This window comes from Dermochelys coriacea, chromosome 1 (assembly GCF_009764565.3).
Source record: "Dermochelys coriacea isolate rDerCor1 chromosome 1, rDerCor1.pri.v4, whole genome shotgun sequence".
NCBI lineage: Eukaryota > Metazoa > Chordata > Testudines > Dermochelyidae > Dermochelys > Dermochelys coriacea.
The window spans coordinates 268648141-268667557 of record NC_050068.2 but is presented as its reverse complement, the minus strand read 5'-3'; the positions used below and the strand labels follow the sequence as shown (position 1 = coordinate 268667557).

Here is a 19417-nt window from a genome sequence, read left to right as displayed (position 1 = left end):
GCTTACAACACTACTGCTAATACATCCCAGAATGATGTTACTGTTTCAAAAAAAAAAAAAAAAAAAAAAAAGCTATTACATTGTACACTCATTAAGTTTGTGATCCATCTCTCAAGACAGATGCTTTGTGGAGTAACTGAAGTTTTCTCTTACTCTCCTCCAGATTCACTCTAAGACTCTTCATTTTTCTTCTTTAGGTCCAAAGATAACTTCCTCTGTCACTGTGGGAGTTGCCAGTTCATTATCTGAAAAAATAGTAGACACCATTGGAATTAATAGACCAAATGCACCTTTGACATCAGTTCAAATTCATTTCATTCAAAATATGATACAGGAAACACTGGATGATTTCAGGTAAAGTATGTTCATGCAGCATTTGGAGTATTTCATTGACTTGATTTTTTTAAATTGAATTTTATAACTTTTATAAGAAGTATTTAATACAAACTCTGGATGGCAAAACAAATCATTCAATTTTGGATAATCGGAATTCAGCTTTTCAACTAAAGTATGGTAAACATGCCGTAGATATTTCCATTGGTCATCAAGGTGCCTAACTAATATTAGGGTTTCTGTTAGGATTTCTGTCAAGTGATTAAAAAAATTAATCATGATTAATCGCACTGTTAAACAATAATAGAATACCATTTAAATATTTTGGGATGTTTTCTACATTTTCAGAACTATTGATTTCAATTACCACAGAGACTACAAAGTGAAAAGTGCTCACTTTATATTTATTTTTTATTACAAGTATTTGCACTGTAAAAAAAACAAAAGAAATAGTATTTTTCAATTCACTTAATACAAGTACTGTACTGCAATCTCTTTATCATGGAAGTTGAACTTACAAATGTAGAATTTTGTACAAAAAAACTGCATTCAAAAATAAAACTATATATGTAAAATTTTAGAGCTTGCAAGTCCGCTCAGTCCTACTTCTTGTTCAACCAATCGCCCAGACAAACAAGTTTGTTTTCGTGGCAGTGTTGTAGCCAGCATCACAAGATATTTACATGCCAGATGCGCTAAAGATTTATATGTTCCTTCATGTTTCAACCACCATTCCAGGGGATATGCGTCTAGGGTTGCAAACTTTCTAATGGCACAAAACCAAACATCCTAGCCCTACCCCTTCCCCGAAGCTCTGTTCCATGCTCTCTACATTCCCCTTCTTTCGGTGGCTTGGTCTCCCCCAACCTCACTCACTTTCACTGGGCTGGGGCAGGGGGTTGGAGTGTGGGAGGTGGCTCCAGGGTGGGAGGTGGGGTGAGGGATTGAGAGTGCAGGAGGGGGCTGTGGGTTGAGGCAGGGGGTTGGAATATAGGAGGGGGTGAGGGCTCTGGCTGGGGGTGTGGGCTCTTGGGTGGGGCCATGGATGAGGGGTTCAGGGTGTGGGAGGGGGCTCTGGGCTGGGGCAGGGGGTTGTGGTGCGGGGGGGTGTGGGCTCTGGCTGTGGGTGCAGGCTCTGAGGTGGGGCTAGGAATCAGGAGTTTGGAGTGCAGGAAGGGGCTCTGGGTTTGGGGTGGCCTCAGGGTTGGGGCTTGGGGTTGGGGCGTGGGCTTACCTCAGGTGCTTCTTGGTCAGTGACGCAGCAAGGCTAAGGCAGGCTCCCTGCCTGTCCTGGCTCTGCACTGCACTCTGAAAGTAGCCAGCAGGTCCAACTTCTAGGTGGGGGGGCCAGGAGACTCTGCGCGCTGCTCTTGTCCGCAAGCACCACCCCTGTAGCTCCCATTGGCTACGGTTTCTAGCCAATGGAAGTGCGGAGTCAGTGCTCGGGGCAGGGGAGCATGCTGAGCCCCTGGTCCCCTGCCTAGGAGCTGGACCTGCTGGTCACTTCTAGGGCGCAATGTGAAGCCAGGAGATGTAGGGACTAGCCTGCCTTAGCATTGCCAACAGGACTTTTAATGACCCGGTTGACAGTGCTGACTGGAGCCGCCAGGGTCCCTTTTCAACCGAGCGTTCCGGTCAAAACCCTGATGACTGGCAACCCTGCATGCATTTATGCTGATCATGGGTTCTGCTCGACAACAATCCAAAGCAGTGCAGCCCAACACTTGTTCATTTTCATCATCTGTGTCAGATACCACTAACAGAAGGCTGATTTTCTTTTTTGGTGGTTCAGGTTCTGTAGTTTTCTGCATCGGAGTCTTGCTCTTCTCAAAGCATGCACCACACCCAGTTCCTCTCAGATTTTGGAAGGCACTTCAGATTCTTAACCCTTGAGTTCAGTGCTGTAGCTATGTTTAGAAATCTCACATTGGTGCCTTCTTTGCGTTTTGTGAAATCTGCAGAGAAAGTGTTTGTTTTTAAAATGAATATGTGCTGGGTCCTCATCTGAGATGGCTATTACCTGAAATATATGGCAGAATGCGGGTAACACAGAGCAGGGGACATAAATTCTACCCCCAAGGAGTTCAATCACAAATTTAATTAATGCTTTTTTTTTCCAACAAGTATCATCAGCATGGAAGGCAGGTCCTCTGGAATGGTGGCCAAAATATGAAGGGGCATATGAATGTTTAGCATATCTGGCATGTAAATGCCTTGCAGTGCTGGCTACAAAAGTGCCGTGCAAATGCTGTTCTCATTTTTGGTGACATTGTAAATAAGAAGAGGGCAGCATTATCTCTTGTAAATATAAACAAACTTCTTTGTCTTAGCGATTGGCTGAACAAGAATTAGGACTGAGTGGACTTTAGGCTCTGAAGTTTTATATTGTTTTTCTATTTTGTTTTTGAGTGCAGTTATGTCAAAAAAAAATCTACGTTTGTAAGTTGCACTTTCATGACAGATTGCACTACAGCACTTGTATAAATACTATTTCTTTATCATTTTTGCAGTGCAAATATTTGTAATCAAGAATAATATACACTTTGATTTCAGTTACAACACAGAGTACAATAATATGAAAATGTAGAAAAACATCCAAAATATTTTATAAATTTAAATTGATATTCTATTGTTTAACAGAGATTAAAACTGCAATTAATCGCGATATAATTTTTTGAGTTAATCGTGTGAGTTAACTGCGATTAATCGACAGTTCTAGTTTCTGTATCTCCTATCACTGAAGTATCGATGGTCCCAATATTGCAAACTTGTAAGCCTGTGCATAACTTTATTCATATGAGTAGTCGTATTGATTTCAATAGGTTGATGCTACAATGGGGACTACTCATATGAATACATTTTACATACGTTTGCAGGATTGGTAAGCTACATGCTTCTTGGGTAAGTTAAGGTCTGCATGATGAGTTCCTTAGCAGATTTTATGGAATTTTCTGTTGCTTCTCCCTTCTCTAGAAATAGGATTTTCTGCTTTGGGTACTAACAATTTTGGGAGATTTTTTTTTTCCCCCTGGGGCTCAATGCAACTCAGACTGAAATCAATGGAAAGGCTGATACGGACTTCAGTTGCAGTTAAATCAGGTTTGATATGGCTTAGTTAGAGTGGGAAAGATTGTTACCATCTTAACATTTTTGAAATGATGCACTTAAATAGAAATCACTAGAGCATTCATTTTAATATGTCAGGTGTTACTGAGACCTATTTAAGGGTGTTTTGTATCTTATACTTTGCCTTTACTTCTGCTTTTATTTTTTGGTGGAAATTTATTGAGCCAATCACAGTATGGTGTGTTTTTTTTTTGTTTTTTTTTTTAACAAAAAAATAAATTGTTCAAAGCAATGCTTTGAGCTTTTCTCAGGATCTAGATAACTGCAAAGCTATTAAATCAGTTATGTACTGCAGTATTGAGTGCAGCTCTACATAAAATGAAGCCTGTATTGTAAATGAAGAATGTTGATTGGCATCCATTTAGTTGTGCATGTGGAGCTGTTACTAAAAGTTCTCTCACTTTATGAAAACGGAATGCCTCACTAAAAGCCGAAGGAATGGTTTTTTAAACAGCTTAGCTCAAAATATAGGAACATTCGCTATAAACCTCCTAACTCATTGTATCGTGAGTCCAGTGCATTGCATTTGTTGGAATTTGAGATTTTGGAAATGAAGAGGAAAAGAAACACTAGATGACCTAGTGGATTTCCCTGCTGGTAGAAAATTGTTCCCTACAATTTATTTTTTAGTGTTGCTCCCCTGCATTGTTTGTGTCCGAAGAGTCGGTCTTCTATTGGGAAACTGAGGAACATTTTTCTGGTGTGACATTCAACCACACCTTTACTCTTTCTTGCTTTTGGCTTTAACTCAACCAGTTTAGCCCATGTTAAAGGCAGTGTGCCTTGTGATTACTAGGTTTAAAACCAGTTAGTTAGAATTTGTTAACTAACGACGCACCTTCAAGTCCTAGCCTAGACAAGACCAAAATGTGTCTAGCCTAGACAAGTCTAGTTCTAGCCTAGACAAGGCCGACTATGACTAAGGAAGCAATGTTTGCAAAGAGCCTGATACAGCTCTGAGGTGTAAACTGCCCCATTCATTGTAGTGGTTGGTAATCCAGATAACAATTGTGATACTTCAAATGTGAGCATTGTTAGGTATTTCACTGCTCATCAAAGCATGTAAGAAAGGAGAGGACATGCTAGTCTATGCTACAAAGGTTTTGCTGGTACAGCTGTGCCAATGCAACTATACCAGCAAGGCCTTGTAATGTAGACTCAACATATTCCAGCAAAAGGAGTTCTTTTGTCAATATATTGAAACCACCTCCTCGAATGACAGAAGCTGTATTGGGTGCCAAAGAACTCTTGGCAGTATAAGCTGCGTAGGGACAGGGGTTTTTTGCCATCATAGCTATGTCAGGAAGGGGTGTGGTTTTTCACACCCCTAACGCACATACCTATGCTGGCAAAACTTTGTAGTGTAGACTTGCCCCAGTAACTTTATGAAGTTCTACAGTTGTGTAGGGTTTTAACAACACCTGGTTCGGTTGAAATGGAGAGGAGGTGGTTTTAGATTCCTAGAGGGGCTCAAGCTAGCCGTGACAGATAGTTTAACTAAGGATTTATCCACCCCTAGAAATATCCCAAAATATCTATTCCTGAATAATTATTATAGATTGGTCCCTCAATAGTCCATCTTTGCACAGATTTGGTTCAACTGTACCTGAAGTGTTTGATCACTCATTGCCGGGAGTTCTCAGAACAACAAAAAACCCATCAGGGTTCTGGAGGGATTAATTTAGAGCTTGTCTAGACCTCAGAATTTACCAAAATAGCTATTTTGGAATAATTATTCAGGGATAGTTATTTTGGTATAAACTCCCATGGGACCACTTACTCTAGACTGAAAGTGCCTTTGTAAATTGGAAGAAGGCACTCTTATTCCAGAATAAGAGTATCCACATGGGGACTTATCCCAAAATAACTCTTCAATAATTATTCTGAAATAGCTATTGTTCATAAATTCTCAGGTGTAGACAAGACCTAATTTAATCCCTCCAAAACCCCAATGGGTTTTTTGTTCTTCTGAGAACTCTCAGCAATGATTGATCAATGGTACAATCGAACCAGATATGTGCAAAGGAGGACTATTGAGGGACTGAACTAGGATGTGATGGTTTTGGGTTTTTTTTTTCCCTCTTTGCATTCCAAAATTTTTGGAGTGTTATGGGGAGTGTCTGTATCCCCCACTTTTACTCCGATTTTCTTTTACAAACTTGGGTCTAACTTGTTGTGCAGTATCACCTCATGTCTTCCTTATTCTTTTCAGCCTGCACCAGCGCTCTTATGTTTGTGTTGGCTTTGGTTCTCTCTCCTCCATGGTCCCCCTCCTTGGACTGAAAATGTCACTTGGGATTCTTTCCAGCCACACATCTCCGAACATGAGCCCGGGCTTGTGTTGATTTTTATTTTTTTTTAAACAGATCCTTTGTGTTTTTTTTACATAGCACTCCCTAAGGTCTTAGGTTATTTTGTGTCTCTTTCAAAAGTCATTTTATATTATTTCTATAGGCTGTTTATACAAACAGAGATGTGGCACTGATTTCTACATGGATTTTCTGTTGAAAAAATTGCAGGCCAGTTATATAGACAGAAATTAATAATTTTCACACAATTTTACTCTAACTAGAAATGTTCTAAATTGTTCTGGTTCTTGTAATGGTCTTTTTGTCTTTCTCATACGTATACAACATTGTATAATCTTCTTTTTTTTTTTTTTTTATTCAAAACATTTTCTGGTGTCTCACAGTAGTTTTGCTGTGATATGATAAAAGTATTGCTATGCTATTAGCAAAAACTACTTATACTATGACACTGATTAGTGTCATTCCACCTACTCTAGAAGTGCCTCTCTCTCTCTCCTTTTTACATATATTTCAAGAGAAAATACCATAGCTGCTTATGTTTATAACCTCCAGGATTTAATCAAGAAATACAATAAAAATGTATATATTTTCCCCCTGTTCACAGTCTTCTTGTCTTTCCCCTTTCTTTCCCCACCCCCAATTCTTAAGAAAAAGGTTCAGCTTCCTCTTCTGTGACACTAGGGATGTCATCCCTAGAATGAAGAAAACCAAAGCAAAACCTTCAGTTCCTTATCAAATAAACCAGGGAGCATAGAAGGAAATTGAAGCAAGGTGGCTAATGGTGGAAGCTCATTGTGTGACAGGAGGAATATGTTTGAGTGAGGAGAGAGAGGGTGGGGAGTACCTGCCACTCTTGTTTCAGTCACTACATTTTAGCAACCGCACAACGTAATGGTATATATAACATCTTGTGTCTGATAAATTTTTATTCTGCATCTTTTAAAAGGTTCTGAAAGTAGGAATCTGTGGGGGGCACTTAGTTTGTGGAAGCCAAGGGCTTGACTCTCCTACAGCTAGCTTTTAATACAATTTGGTTTGAACATTTCAGTGCCAAAGGAAAAAAATTGGAAAAAATGGGGAAATCAAAGAGAAATGGAGTATCTATAATTGTCTTTGATGCAAGTCTAATATATTTGCATGTATATCAACCCAGTTCCCACTAAGTTTAGTTTTAGATCATTGATATTTGTAGTGGGAGAAAAGTAGTCTTGGGCTATGACCCAGAAGTTTTGACCCTTTCATTGTACATGTATTGATTGGCCTCTTAGAGAGGGTACAGAACCCTTTGGTCAGTTCCTGAGATTGGCATGTGTTCACTTGTGATCCAAATCTTTGGATCATTAGAAGAGTCTCTGCCTCGAGAGCACTAATTAAAACAAATTTCTCTTATCATTCTTCCAGCCTACAGCACTGTATCCTCCTAATGTATTTATAATTGTAGTTTCATAGAATATAAGGGCCATCTTTTTTTGCACTTTCAGACTTTGAAATGAAATGTAATTAGTTTTTTGTGTAAAAAAAAAAAAAAAACCCCACATAAAACCCACAATAGCATCAGTTAGAATAGCAGAAGCACGTTGTGATGTTACTTTCCAGGCTTAGGTTTGGAAATGATTTTAGGGATACCACTTCTCAAACAGGTAGAGATTAGTCAGAATCCCTATGTACCTTCCTTGATGATGCTCAACTCTTGTTGAGTTTACACAGCTTTTTTTGTGTGGAAAAACTTGTTGCATACTTAAGACTGTAGAATTTTTGCACGTAATGTCTTTGTTGTTTATAAAAAATACATAATATCCTCTCCAAAATTACAGCACTTACTGGGTACACATTTTCTGAGAATATATAGATAAATCTATTAGTTTGAGTTAATTTTAACTTAAATGGATCTTTTAAGAAATTTAGCATTTGATGTCACTCTCATTTGTCTTTAATGATTTTAATAACTAATGCAGAATCAAGCTTCCTATATAGTTGAAACTCCTTAAAATCACGTGAATATGCAGCATTAGACTACTTTTTAATAGGATCAGTGGCCATTTTTGCTGGGTTTGGTTTTGTTTATTTGACTGAAGGTTTCTTTCAGCAAAGGTTGAGAATTACTTTACTACAGAGAATCTCACAAATAACTGCTCTCTTTGGAAATAGCTGCCATCTCCAACTGTTTTCAATTGAACCAAGGGCACAGCTTGCCATAAATAATGATGACCATTGCCTCCATTTACTTGCTTCACACAGTGCAAATCTTTGCTTTCTGACAGCGTAGAGGGCTCTGTGCTTCCAGAGAGCAGCTTGGCATCACTTCTATTGTGAACAAGAGGAGGTGGCCATTTTGAAAGAGGGCATTTTAACGGAAGGCATTCTGTCTCCTTGAGAATAGGAGGTGGCATCCATTTTGAAAGAGGGCAGTTCTTTGATTCTCCGAACAAGAGGATCATTCTTCCTCTGCTCTTGTAATGTGCATTTATGAAAATAGTGTCAAAAATTACAATAATCCTAACTACCTTTCAGAAAGCTACCTATTGATACGTGTCCCTTCAACAGGGGGAATACTTGTGTGCATGCCGGGGAATTTTGGGGTATCAGAAGGTGAAATTGAAGGGTGGTGGCATGTGTGCAGGGGACTATGGAGGATGAGGGTTTGGGGAAACAGGGATGTACATGCTGGCTGTTTGTGCTGCTCTGGCAATACAAAGCATCTGCAAAGTATGTTTAATTTGCCGGGTGTGTTCTCGCTGTTTTGAATCTGGCTCTAAAAGATACTGCATATTTTCAAATCATTAGCAATATTACATGTAAATCCTCTGAGTTGCTTTTTTTGTGTTTTTATCTATGAATTTTTTAATTAAAGAACAGAGTTTCTCTGGAAATTTGTTAAGATGAAGCTCATCAGTTCATTATAGATGGCAGATCCCTTTAAAGAGCCTAGGTTTAAGGAGTGCCCATTTTTGTAAAGTACATTTTCTAGCGTCAAACCTACAGTTAATCAACTGGGGCCTTGATTGGGAGACTCTGCTCTGATCCATACTTTATGGAGTTGGCTAAGAGTTTTTAGGAGAAATTCTAAGTCAGAATAAGTTGTGAGCCCTTACTCAAAATCTCAGACTCTGGATGTCTCGAAGTTTGGTGCCAAGAGATCCTGACTGTTGAGGTGGGTTGGATGGTGTGAAAGGCCTCTGACTCTCTTCTGAGTATTCTTCAAGGACTAGAAATTCAGAGAAGAAAGATGGAATTACACCACTGCTCCCCAGAATCCATTTTATCTCCAAGTAAACTAAGAATAGTGGATTCATTAAAGTCCCAATACTGAGATTCTCAGATTGCTAAGTGCAAAATTCTTATTTGAGGGACTTCTCTGTGCTGGGAGATGGAACCCAATGCCAAAGATTAAGAACCCTTCCAGTTAAAGATCTGTACTGACACTACTCAGAAGGGTTAGGGGAAGGTTACTTGCCAGTAAAAGGAGGTCTTCAAATAGATCATCAGTATAGTTTCATATTCTCCACTCTCTTGGAGTTTACTGTAGAGTCTTAGGAAATGAGGCCAAGGAGGTCATGCCTTCGTACATCATTTGACCTAGAATGTGCTGTGGTCTTGGAAAAGTCTGCATGGCCCATTGTAATCACTATTCCAGTCTGTAGGTACCTTCCACAAGTGTGGACCTGTATTCATAATCTTTAATTCCAGTTAGAGGTGAATGACTTTCATTTATTGAGCATCATCATTGTGCATCGTACTCTGTGACTGAAGGAGGCTTTTCTCCTCCAACAGTGTTAACATTCAAGTTGAACACTAAAAATACAGTCCAAATCTAAGATAAACCTATGATGCATCAGATGAAACGCCAATCTTGGGTTCACTGATTAAAAATAAAAATGTATTTCTATTGTCATTCCTGGTCCTGTTAGCAAACAGGACAAGCTCTCAAATGTTCTGTATTGCTGTGCTCTTAAAATCCTTTTTCAAGGACTATGAGCAAGGATTCATATAATCACTGGATGAACTGTTCTTGCAGAAACTTGGGAGTAGCAAGAGACATGGGCCATCCTGAATGACTTATTACAATTCTACTTGTCTTTCTGCACCAGGTAGTAGTAGGGATAGTCATTGTCTTTATTCCTGTGTCCAGGATATCCTATAGTGTTATAAAACAATTGCTTTTTGGTTTTGTGTGTTTATTTGGGGACTAGAGGAGAACTACTGTCTTTGTGGTATTGATGAGAAAAGTGTCATTTGGAACTTTTTATACTTTGTTCCCCCAGAGAAGCATGCCATCGAGACATTGTGAATTTGCAAGTGGAGATGATTAAACAATTCCATATGCAGTTGGTATGTATAAAGAACAATATGAAAATGTATATAAGTAATGCTGAAGTGTGCCTGCTGCTTTACAGATAAAACTGAAAGCTAGATGCATGCCTTACAACCTAAATAGAAAACATACAGAGAAGGGATGGGAAACACCTACATATTAATATATGTATTAAACTGTTTCAAGCTAAACAAATGAAGTATTGAAATCTAGTAAACTGCCAAAAGACAAATTTAAACTAATCAATAATTTTTTGATACATGCGATATCAACAAGAGAAATTGACTAACATTGGTTTCTCTTCTTTCTCTCTCCCTCCCTTTTTTAGGCTCTGCTGAATGCTAGTAGAAGCAGACCTATTTTTATGCTCTCAGCTAATGCTAACTATATACAGTATAACACAGAACATTGCTCCATACGGTGATGGTCTTCCTACTTAATATCCTAAAACAAATCTAATTACTTGCATATTATGTTGTTAAACTATTTATTTCTTACCTTGTCCATATTCATGTGGAGAGAAAGCACTGCACTGGGACTCATGAGATTACCATTGACTCTGAACTACTGTAGTGCAAACACTAAAGAATTCACATTAACTATATTTGTATTGAGCTTAAAGGGGCTCAACTTGAAATGAGACTCTGAGACCTCTAGACTGAATGTCTTGGTTTTGTTGTGAGCAGAGGGGGAAACAAATGTTTCCATTAATGAGGGAGGAAGGTAAATCTGAGAGGGAATGTCTCCCTGCCTTCACCTCTTCCCCACATGTGATCATGTTAGAATGGATGTCATACAGGAAAACAGCGTGTAGGTGGGGACATCTTTATAGTGCAGCAGGGTGGGAAGACGGAATGAACAACTTGGAATATGGAGCACGTGATGATTTTTTTTATTTTAGATGCTCAAGGGAGTAGCTGTTTGTCTGAGGTGCCAGTACAGCCCTGATGCTTTTACTCGGTTAGGCTAGATCCAGTGCACGGATCCGTGTGAGCAGATATCTGGGCGTGCATGAAGCTCCAGTGACTGCCATGGGTCTCGGCACAGGCACGATAAATTGCAAGATTGGGGCCTTAACACAGATATGGCTCCAATAAATGAAAATAAAAATACTTGACTGGGTGAGAAGAAGAGGAAGGACAATGGTAACACTAAATAAATATTGTTAGTTACCTTGGCAACAGAATTTCCTTTTAAGAACCTTTACAATAGGACACTGTAATGCATTATCACTGCATTAGTTGTTGCTGTGATAATTACAGCATCTGAGTGCTGATGAAGATCCTGGAACTTGTAGAGCATACTCTTTAAAACAAAGCTATGATGCAAAATATAATTTAAATCATCCAACATTACAAACCTTGGGTTTTATAACAAAAATGAGAAGAAAATTCACTTAACATCTTTGGGGTTTTTTTGGTAGCTTAAGCAGAAGAATCAGCTAATAATTGAATGGGTTGCTTACATGCTGAAATGGAGTAAGGAAATACATTAAGAAATTGAAAGTCTTTAATCTGTTTTTCTTTTTCAAATTAAGCTAATCTATTTATAAATTATTTTAAGATTTTTCTGCTATTTGGCCTACATAAAAAATCTTTAGTATCCAGCATTGGTCATTCTTCTTTTAGTGGAAATTGAAAAATATATTCCCCATCTTAAAACTGGGACAAAAATGTACTTTGATAAATTATCCATTAAAGAATAAGGAATTAATGACAAAAGTACTGTACACCAACAAAAAAAAGTCATGTTAGTAACTTATCAAAAGGTTGTTTTTTTAATTTTTGTGAAAAAGATACAGTATATTATCAGGTTGTTGTCATTTATATTAATTTTCATCTGTTCAAAAGAGGAAACTGCAGAGAACAAAATTTGAAAAGTAAACTTTAGCTGTTGATAATGACGATTTTTCTCTTTTCTCTAGAATGAAATGCATGCCTTGCTTGAAAGATACTCTGTAAATGAAAGTTTAGTAGCTGAAATTGAGAGACTACGAGAGGAAAACAAAAGACTGAGGACCCACTTCTGAAAGGTCCACACAGAGCTTTTCTTGGCATGAACTTAATGAATTTTGTACTTTTAACCTTCAAGATGTCATCTACCAAACATTGAAATTCTGTATGAAGACCAGTATTGTTTTCTTGAACTCAGAAAACCTCTTCTTTTAAAATAAATGTTATAAGACACAATACTGAACTGTAAAATTTTTAACATAAATCTGCACTAATAACTGCTGTAAAGAATGTGTTCATATCTTTATGGTAAACTGACTTGAAATACATGTGCTGTCTAACAGGAAAGCTAACAGGATACGTATTTTATCGGCGCTTTAGCTGTCCACGAAGTGCCTTTTATAAATGAAAAGGAAACAGGACAAATGTATTTTCCATAAGAATTTTTGAGATATACCTACTATCAGGGCTATGTAGACTGACACATTATTTTACTTTTGTTAGCAGCAGTCTTTTTAGCTTCAGTATTTCAACTATTTTTGTGAAAAACGGCATTCTTTTCAGCATGACATTTAGAGTTTTGTTTCTGCATAGCTGGAAAAAACAGGGAATCTACTAGTAATTATTTAACATGCAGTTATAAATAACTCAACTTTTCCTATATGGAGCAAAACTTGGGTTCAGTCTTTGAAATATTAATTTATGTGATATCATCCTCTTGCTGTTTTTTTAATGGTTTTTATGAGAAGTGTGTGCTCTTCTGCCACTGATTCTTCCTCTCCCTTTGCTTTCCTCTCTCTCATCCCCGCTTATAAATGTTAGATTTTTAGGATGAGTTTGTTAAAATTCAGTTGTGTAAACTAGAATCCTTTCATTTACATAAGTCTGAATATTTACATAATTAATGGCATATCGAATAACTTACCCAGTTTCATTGAATATAACTTGTATCCTTTGAAATGTTCTGAGTGAACACACTTAACCAGTGGTACTATTTACCACTACTGTATCTTTCTTTTGGCCATGCTGAATACCAAATTTAATTCATTTGTTTTAGCTATAAATTAACGTGACTGCATGTGTCATGCCAGTACTGACTGTTAGTCCAGCAGTATAACACTGCCAGGCCTATTCTTGCAGTCCCTAGTGAGGCAAAATATCTGAAGTGAAATCCTGGCCCTGTTGAAGTCAATGGGAGTTTTGCCACTGACTTCATTGCGGCCAAGGTTTCGCCCAGAATCACACCAGTGAAAGTGTTGCCTCAGCAAGGGCTGATTAGGTTCTGTTACAAGTGCCTTTTGCAGATGATGATCTGAAGATCTTAAGATGCATAATGTTCCAATCAAAAAGAAGATTTAAAAAAAAAATACTGAGAACACAAGAGTTCATTAGCTACATGTAACGTTTATCTCCAGCATGACATTCTTCCAATAAATGAAAAAGCCATAACAAAACAAGTCTGTCACTTACTTAAAATAATACATTGCAAAGTATGAAATATGCAAGAACACTATTTGAATCTTGTCACCATCTTTAACATGATATTTTTTTAAAAGAGAAGCATAAGGGAGCGGCTCCTGTATATTTTTTTTTTACAAGCTAATTAATTATTTTGTTCTTCTAAAAAAAAAAAAAAAAAAATTGGTGTAACCTTCAACATTATGATGAGGACTTGAATATCAGTTTGTAGTTTATTGCTACTATGTTCAAAAGAGTTTTTTAAAAGTATTTCTATATTGAGTTGAATTCAAGGAAGCAGAATAAATTAAACTTATTGCAAATAATGTACAGATAACATAGTATTTTGTAAAGCTTTTGTAAGATTGCAGGATGAGGTAAGCAATTTCTGACATTCAAATTACAAGCCAGAAACTTGTGAAAAAGATGGTGGTTAAAAATATGGTAAATCTTTCACAGGTCTACAGCCTGCATTGTTAAGCTGATGTAGCACCCAAACGTGTCCAGACTGTTCCCAAATCTTTCACACCAGGATGGCCATAAAATAGCAGGGAATTGGAAGAGCATCCTGAGTATTTGTCTGCAGATGTCACCAAGATTTCTACTTTTTGAGTCAGAAGCCTTGGTAAACTTTTCTGCACTTCTGAACAAAGGACATTGCAACAACAGTGATTAAAGGAAGAAAATGTTTTTGACCTTTGACCTGGGCCTTGTTTCCTTATCTCGGGATTAATGTGTCACCGGTGACTAGCAGAGATACCCCAGTAATCCTGATAGCTCCTATGGGGGCAAAAAGCATATTTTACTTGTACACAGATCTGAATTGTATTTTAAAATAAAATTGTTTTAATTTTTAGAACAAAGCACTTGTAGGAAAGCCCCCCCCCCCTTTTTTTTTTTTTTTTTTTTTGGAATAATGATGCAGAAGTGTGTACGAGTCAGGAACAAGACTGCAAACTAGGGATGGGCCACATCTTATGGAAGATTCTCAGCTCCAGAAGTCTCATTAAATTCCATCTTGGAATTCCTTGTTGAGTCTAGCTTTGCCATATCTCCCTCTACTTTTGAATCTGGCAGCCATCTAAAGGAATTGGTGTTATGGAAATGCTTCATTTGTACCATGGGATTCTTGAGTACTTGGGAACACTTATGACAGGATTGATGGCCATTGCTGAAGAGCACTTTCAAATAAACGTTTTTGGGAAAGGCAGAGTGCATGCTCTCTACCACCCTTCTCAGGTCTCGGTGAGTCTGGGATCCTGGACTCTCCTCCTTCCCATGCAGTCATTCCCTGGACTCATACATACTTCCTCTTCCCTCCCTCTTTGAAAAATAAACAGTTTAATTTTTTTCCCTTTCTCTTGGTTTATAGCAAGACAGATTTTAGGATGAGTATTTCCCATTTGGGAACCTGGATTCTGGAATTTGACCTATATATAATCAGGAGTGTATAGAATATATATGCATTTTTAAAATTGACTAGGTGTCAGACTGATTTTTTGACAGTGCAAAGAAATGTGATAGTCTTTTAAAAAGATTTTACTTAAAAAGGCAGGGTCATTGACTAAATATATTTTGACACCTGTTAAGATGCAAACCAGTACTATTTTTCCAAGAGCTGTCACCTATATTTTAAGGTTAATATTTCTCAGAATATTTGAACTGTAGCATGTGGTTCATGATCATTTGTTGGATGTTTGGGGAAAAGAGGGGTAACATTCAGTTTGGGGCCAAAAAAGTTGTATGTTTATACACATTATCCTGAAATATTTTTGTTTCAATAATAGCATGAAGTAGAATTTCATCTTCTCGGGAATAAAAATTGTTAGATGATATTTTGTAATAAAGAATAATCAGTTTGAAGCAGCTATAGAGAGTAGACCTAAATTTACACTAAGAAAAAGGAAACCTGTTAAGATGTCAAAACAATTGTCAATGTAAAATTAGCCTTTTTATATTCCCTATGATATGTATTCTATATATAATGTCAAATATAATAATCTCTCAGTAAAGGTGATATGCCCCTTGCCCTGTGGGCAATCTCAAATGTAGGAAGTTATTTCAACAGCAGGGTAAAAATATATATTCAGCCTTATGAACCCACAAATGATGGTAGTGGTGGATTCATGTAAAAATGCATGTATCTTTTACTTTATAAAGGCAAAATCACCATGATTTGGTGACTATCACAGCCCCTAATGATGAAATAGCTTAATTCCAAATCTTGGAACCATTATCTATTTGAGAAGGCATGTTAGAAAACGAGAACAATTTTACAGTATTTGACTGCATTTGGTCCCAGTTATTAACTATATGCAAGATGACTACTCTGACCAGAACATAAAGCCACAACTTCTGTCTTACTAGAAAAAATATGTATTGGATCAGTAGGACTAGCAAGCTGTACAGTTGCAGAGAAGATACCTTTAGCACAATGCAAGACTGCCCATCTAATCTTCGATAATGACTGTACCATTCAAATGACACCTGTTTTTATAGCTAAAAAAAGTTACAATACTAATAAGCCAAACATTGTGAGCAGTCTGAAATCTAAGTTGAAATAATCACTGTTGCACTAGGGTTTAAAAAAAAAAAAAGTTAGGTCCTCAGACTGACCACTTCTAGCTGCATTGACTTCACTGGAGTAAGTGAAATCAGAATTGGGGCCTGTGACAGATGATTGGGATCTCAATAAGGATTATTAATTTATGTCTCAAAATATGATTTATGTTCAGTGTGTTAAAACAGCAGTTCTCAAACTGTGGGTTGGGACCCCAAAGCGGGTTGCAGCTCTCTTTTAATGGGGTTGCCAGGGCCAGCGTTAGACTCCATGGGACCTAGGGCTGAAGCTGAATCCTGAGTGCTTTAGCCTGAGGCAGCAACGCTCGTGTTCCAACCAGCTATGCACTATTGCCACAGTACACTACATAAACAAATAAGGGGGCAGGAGATCCCCAGCGTTGTGTATGGAGGCAGTTTGTCTCTGCGAATGATGCATCGCACATCATATCCTTTTCTCAGCAGCCTATCTGCCTGGCACAGAATGTGATCATAGCTTCTCTGAGCAGGAACTTTGCAGTTGATCACAAAGGGGAGTTGCACAACATGATAATCGCTGACATCTTGGGGTACACCAATCAGATACCTCTTTGTATCACACACCAATGCCAAGTGCACCCAATATTGCTCCAGGGGTGGACTTGGTGCCCACTCATGGGGCAATGCTTTGGTCATCGATTGGTCAGACTGGATGAACTATCCCTTCCCCTTCTCCCTCCACACTCCTACCTTGCATCCTCCACAAACTCCAGCAGGAGAGAGTTATGCCTATTCTGATCACTCCATACTGGCCTCGCCGATTCTGGTCCCCTCTTCTCCACATATCAAAACTGCCTCCACTCCTGCTCCAGACATTTCTGGAACTGCTGACACAACACAATGGCATCCAGATCCATGGACGGCATGGTCTTTGGATAGACACCTCCATTAGCATGAGAATGCTCATTAGCAGGTCCTCTCCAGTAGCCGAAAGGACTCCATGAGGCGATTCTATTAGGCCAAATGGCAAGGTCTTGCCCCCCAAGTTGTTGTCATCTCCATGCTCTTAGACAACTTCCTCTACCTGAAAGCCTCAGGGCTCGCTCTCAGCTCAATCAGAGTGCATGCAGCCACCATTAGTGCTTTCCATCCTCCAGTGGAAGGGCGTTTGATTTTTATCCAACCCAATTCTGCAAGAGCCTTTTGCATAAATATCCATCCATTCAGCGTATTGCTCCCCAGTGGAACCCCCAACTAGTCCTTAACTCTTTAATGAACTCTCCCTTTGAACTGCTTGCCTCCTGACCCCTCTCTCTCTTCTCCATGAAGGTCGCTTGTTGCCATTACCTCAACAAGGAGGGTTGGTGAGCTGGGAGGTATGGCAACCCCCCTTTCACCATGTTCCATAAGGATAAAGTGTCACTGCAACTGCATCCCAAGTTTCTGCCAAAGGCGATTTATCAATCACCATTTCCACCTCAACCAACCCATATATCTGCCTACCTTCTTTGCAAAACCACACACCTCAAACGAGGAATGGTGGTTTCATTCCCTCAATGTGCATAGAGCCCTGGCATTTCACCTATAAACGACAACCCGTGGCAGAAGTCTTCCAGGCTCTTTGTTGCCATAGCGCAGAGAATTAAAGGACAGGCCATTTCCACCCAGAGAATCTCTAAGTGGGTCTCAGGGTACTTTATACATTGCTATCACTTATCAGGATGCTCCCCACCAGATGAGATACAAGCCCATTCCACAAGAGTGCAAGCATCAACCATAGCTGCTCTCTATAATATGCTCCTTGCAGACATATGTAAGGCAGCCATGTAGAGTTTGGTACACACCTTTTCCTCTCACTATGCTCTGGTACATGATTCTGCAACTAATATCTCATTTGGTGCAACAGTTCTCTGTTCTACAGTTCTGTCATCTTCCTTGCACCCTTCTACTAGCTAGGTAGGTACTGCTTGTTAATCGCCTTCAGTGGAATACAATAGAGACCATCACTTGAAAAAGAAGAGGTTACTTACCTGTAACTTGAGGTCCTTCAAGATGTGTGGTCCCTATCTGTATTCCACTTCCCACCCTCCTTCCCCTCTGGTGTGGCTCTGTAGGTCTGCAGTGGAGAAGGACCTGGCAATGTAGTTGGTCTGTCTCACTCTTTACTGCTTCTGGTGAAACCACAAGACAATACAAGGGCACATGCACGGACCGATAAGCAATACTACTTTGAAAAGTTCCCACTCCAGGCACATGGTGCATGTGCATAACCCTCAATGGCATACAGATAAGGACCACACATCTCAAAGAACCTCCAGTTACAGGTAAGTAACTTTCTCTTATGAGTTATACGGGTGTACAAATTCATGGACAACATACAAATCAGTTCCCCGTCCACAGACCCATTCTTAATTGGCCAGCTTCTGGAAAAGATTCATACCCACCAGTTTTTCAAAATCAAGAACTTTTGAACCGAATGCATATAATTGCTCATCCAGACTCAAGATGGGCAAGGGTCTGGCCAGAATTTTACCACTATGGTACAGACTTGCAAAAATCCAAAATTTCACTGCATCAATCATTTCCCAGCAGTGGCCATGCATAGCCTCTCATCTCCAGGAGCTTGGATTACTGGTGCATTGGGTCAGCCCCAGAATGCAGTTTTTGTTGCTTCACATTTATGCATTCTTTATTAATGCATCACACAAATAGGGGGATAACTGCCAAGGTATCCTGGGAGCAGTGGTGGAGGAGAGAAGGACAAGGCCACACAGCACTTTAAAAGTTTAAAACTTTAAAACTTATTGAATGCCAGCCTTCTGTTGCTTGGGCAATCCTCTGAGGTGGAGTGGCTGGGTGGCCGGAGGCCCCCCCCCCACCACATTCTTGCATGTCTGGGTGAGGAGGCTATGGAACGTGGGGAGGAGGGTGGTTGGTTACACAGGGGCTGTAGCGGCGGTTTGTGCTCCAGCTGCCTTTCCTGCAGCTCAACCATACGCTGGAGTATATTAGTTTGATCCTCCAGCAGCCTCAGCATTGAATCTTGCCTCCTCTCATCATGCTACCGCCACCTTTCAGCTTCAGCCCTCTCTTCAGCCCGCCATTTACTCTCTTCAGCCTGCCACCTCTCCTCCCAGTCATTTTTTGCTTTCCTGCACTCTGACATTGTCTGCCTCCATGCATTCGTCTGTGCTCTGTCAGTGTGGGAGGACAGCATGAGCTCAGAGAACATTTCATCACAAGTGCTTTTTTTTCGCCTTCTAATCTTCATTAGCCTCTGGGAAGGAGAAGATCCTGGGATCCTTGAAACACATGCAGCTGGTGGAGAAAAAAAAAGGGACAGTGGTATTTAAAAAGACACATTTTATAGAACAATGGGTACACTCTTT

At 39.2% G+C, this 19417-nt stretch overlaps 1 protein-coding gene across 3 annotated transcripts in view; it reads left to right on the top strand.

Moving 5' to 3' along the window:
* The window catches only part of NEDD1 (NEDD1 gamma-tubulin ring complex targeting factor), a 56873-nt gene extending 42527 nt beyond the window's left edge, over positions 1-14346 (top strand). For 2 of the 3 annotated variants that reach the window (XM_038386726.2, XM_043492008.1), the window contains exons 13-15: positions 198-354; positions 10031-10097; positions 12005-14346. In XM_038386726.2, coding sequence (XP_038242654.1) covers positions 198-354; positions 10031-10097; positions 12005-12109 — 329 coding nt within the window. In that variant the 3' untranslated portion in view covers positions 12110-14346. Of the gene's footprint in view, positions 1-197; positions 355-4089; positions 10098-12004 lie in introns of those variants that run through there. The other variant, XM_043491993.1, reaches the window with a different exon arrangement.
* Positions 14347-19417: the final 5071 nt, after the last annotated feature.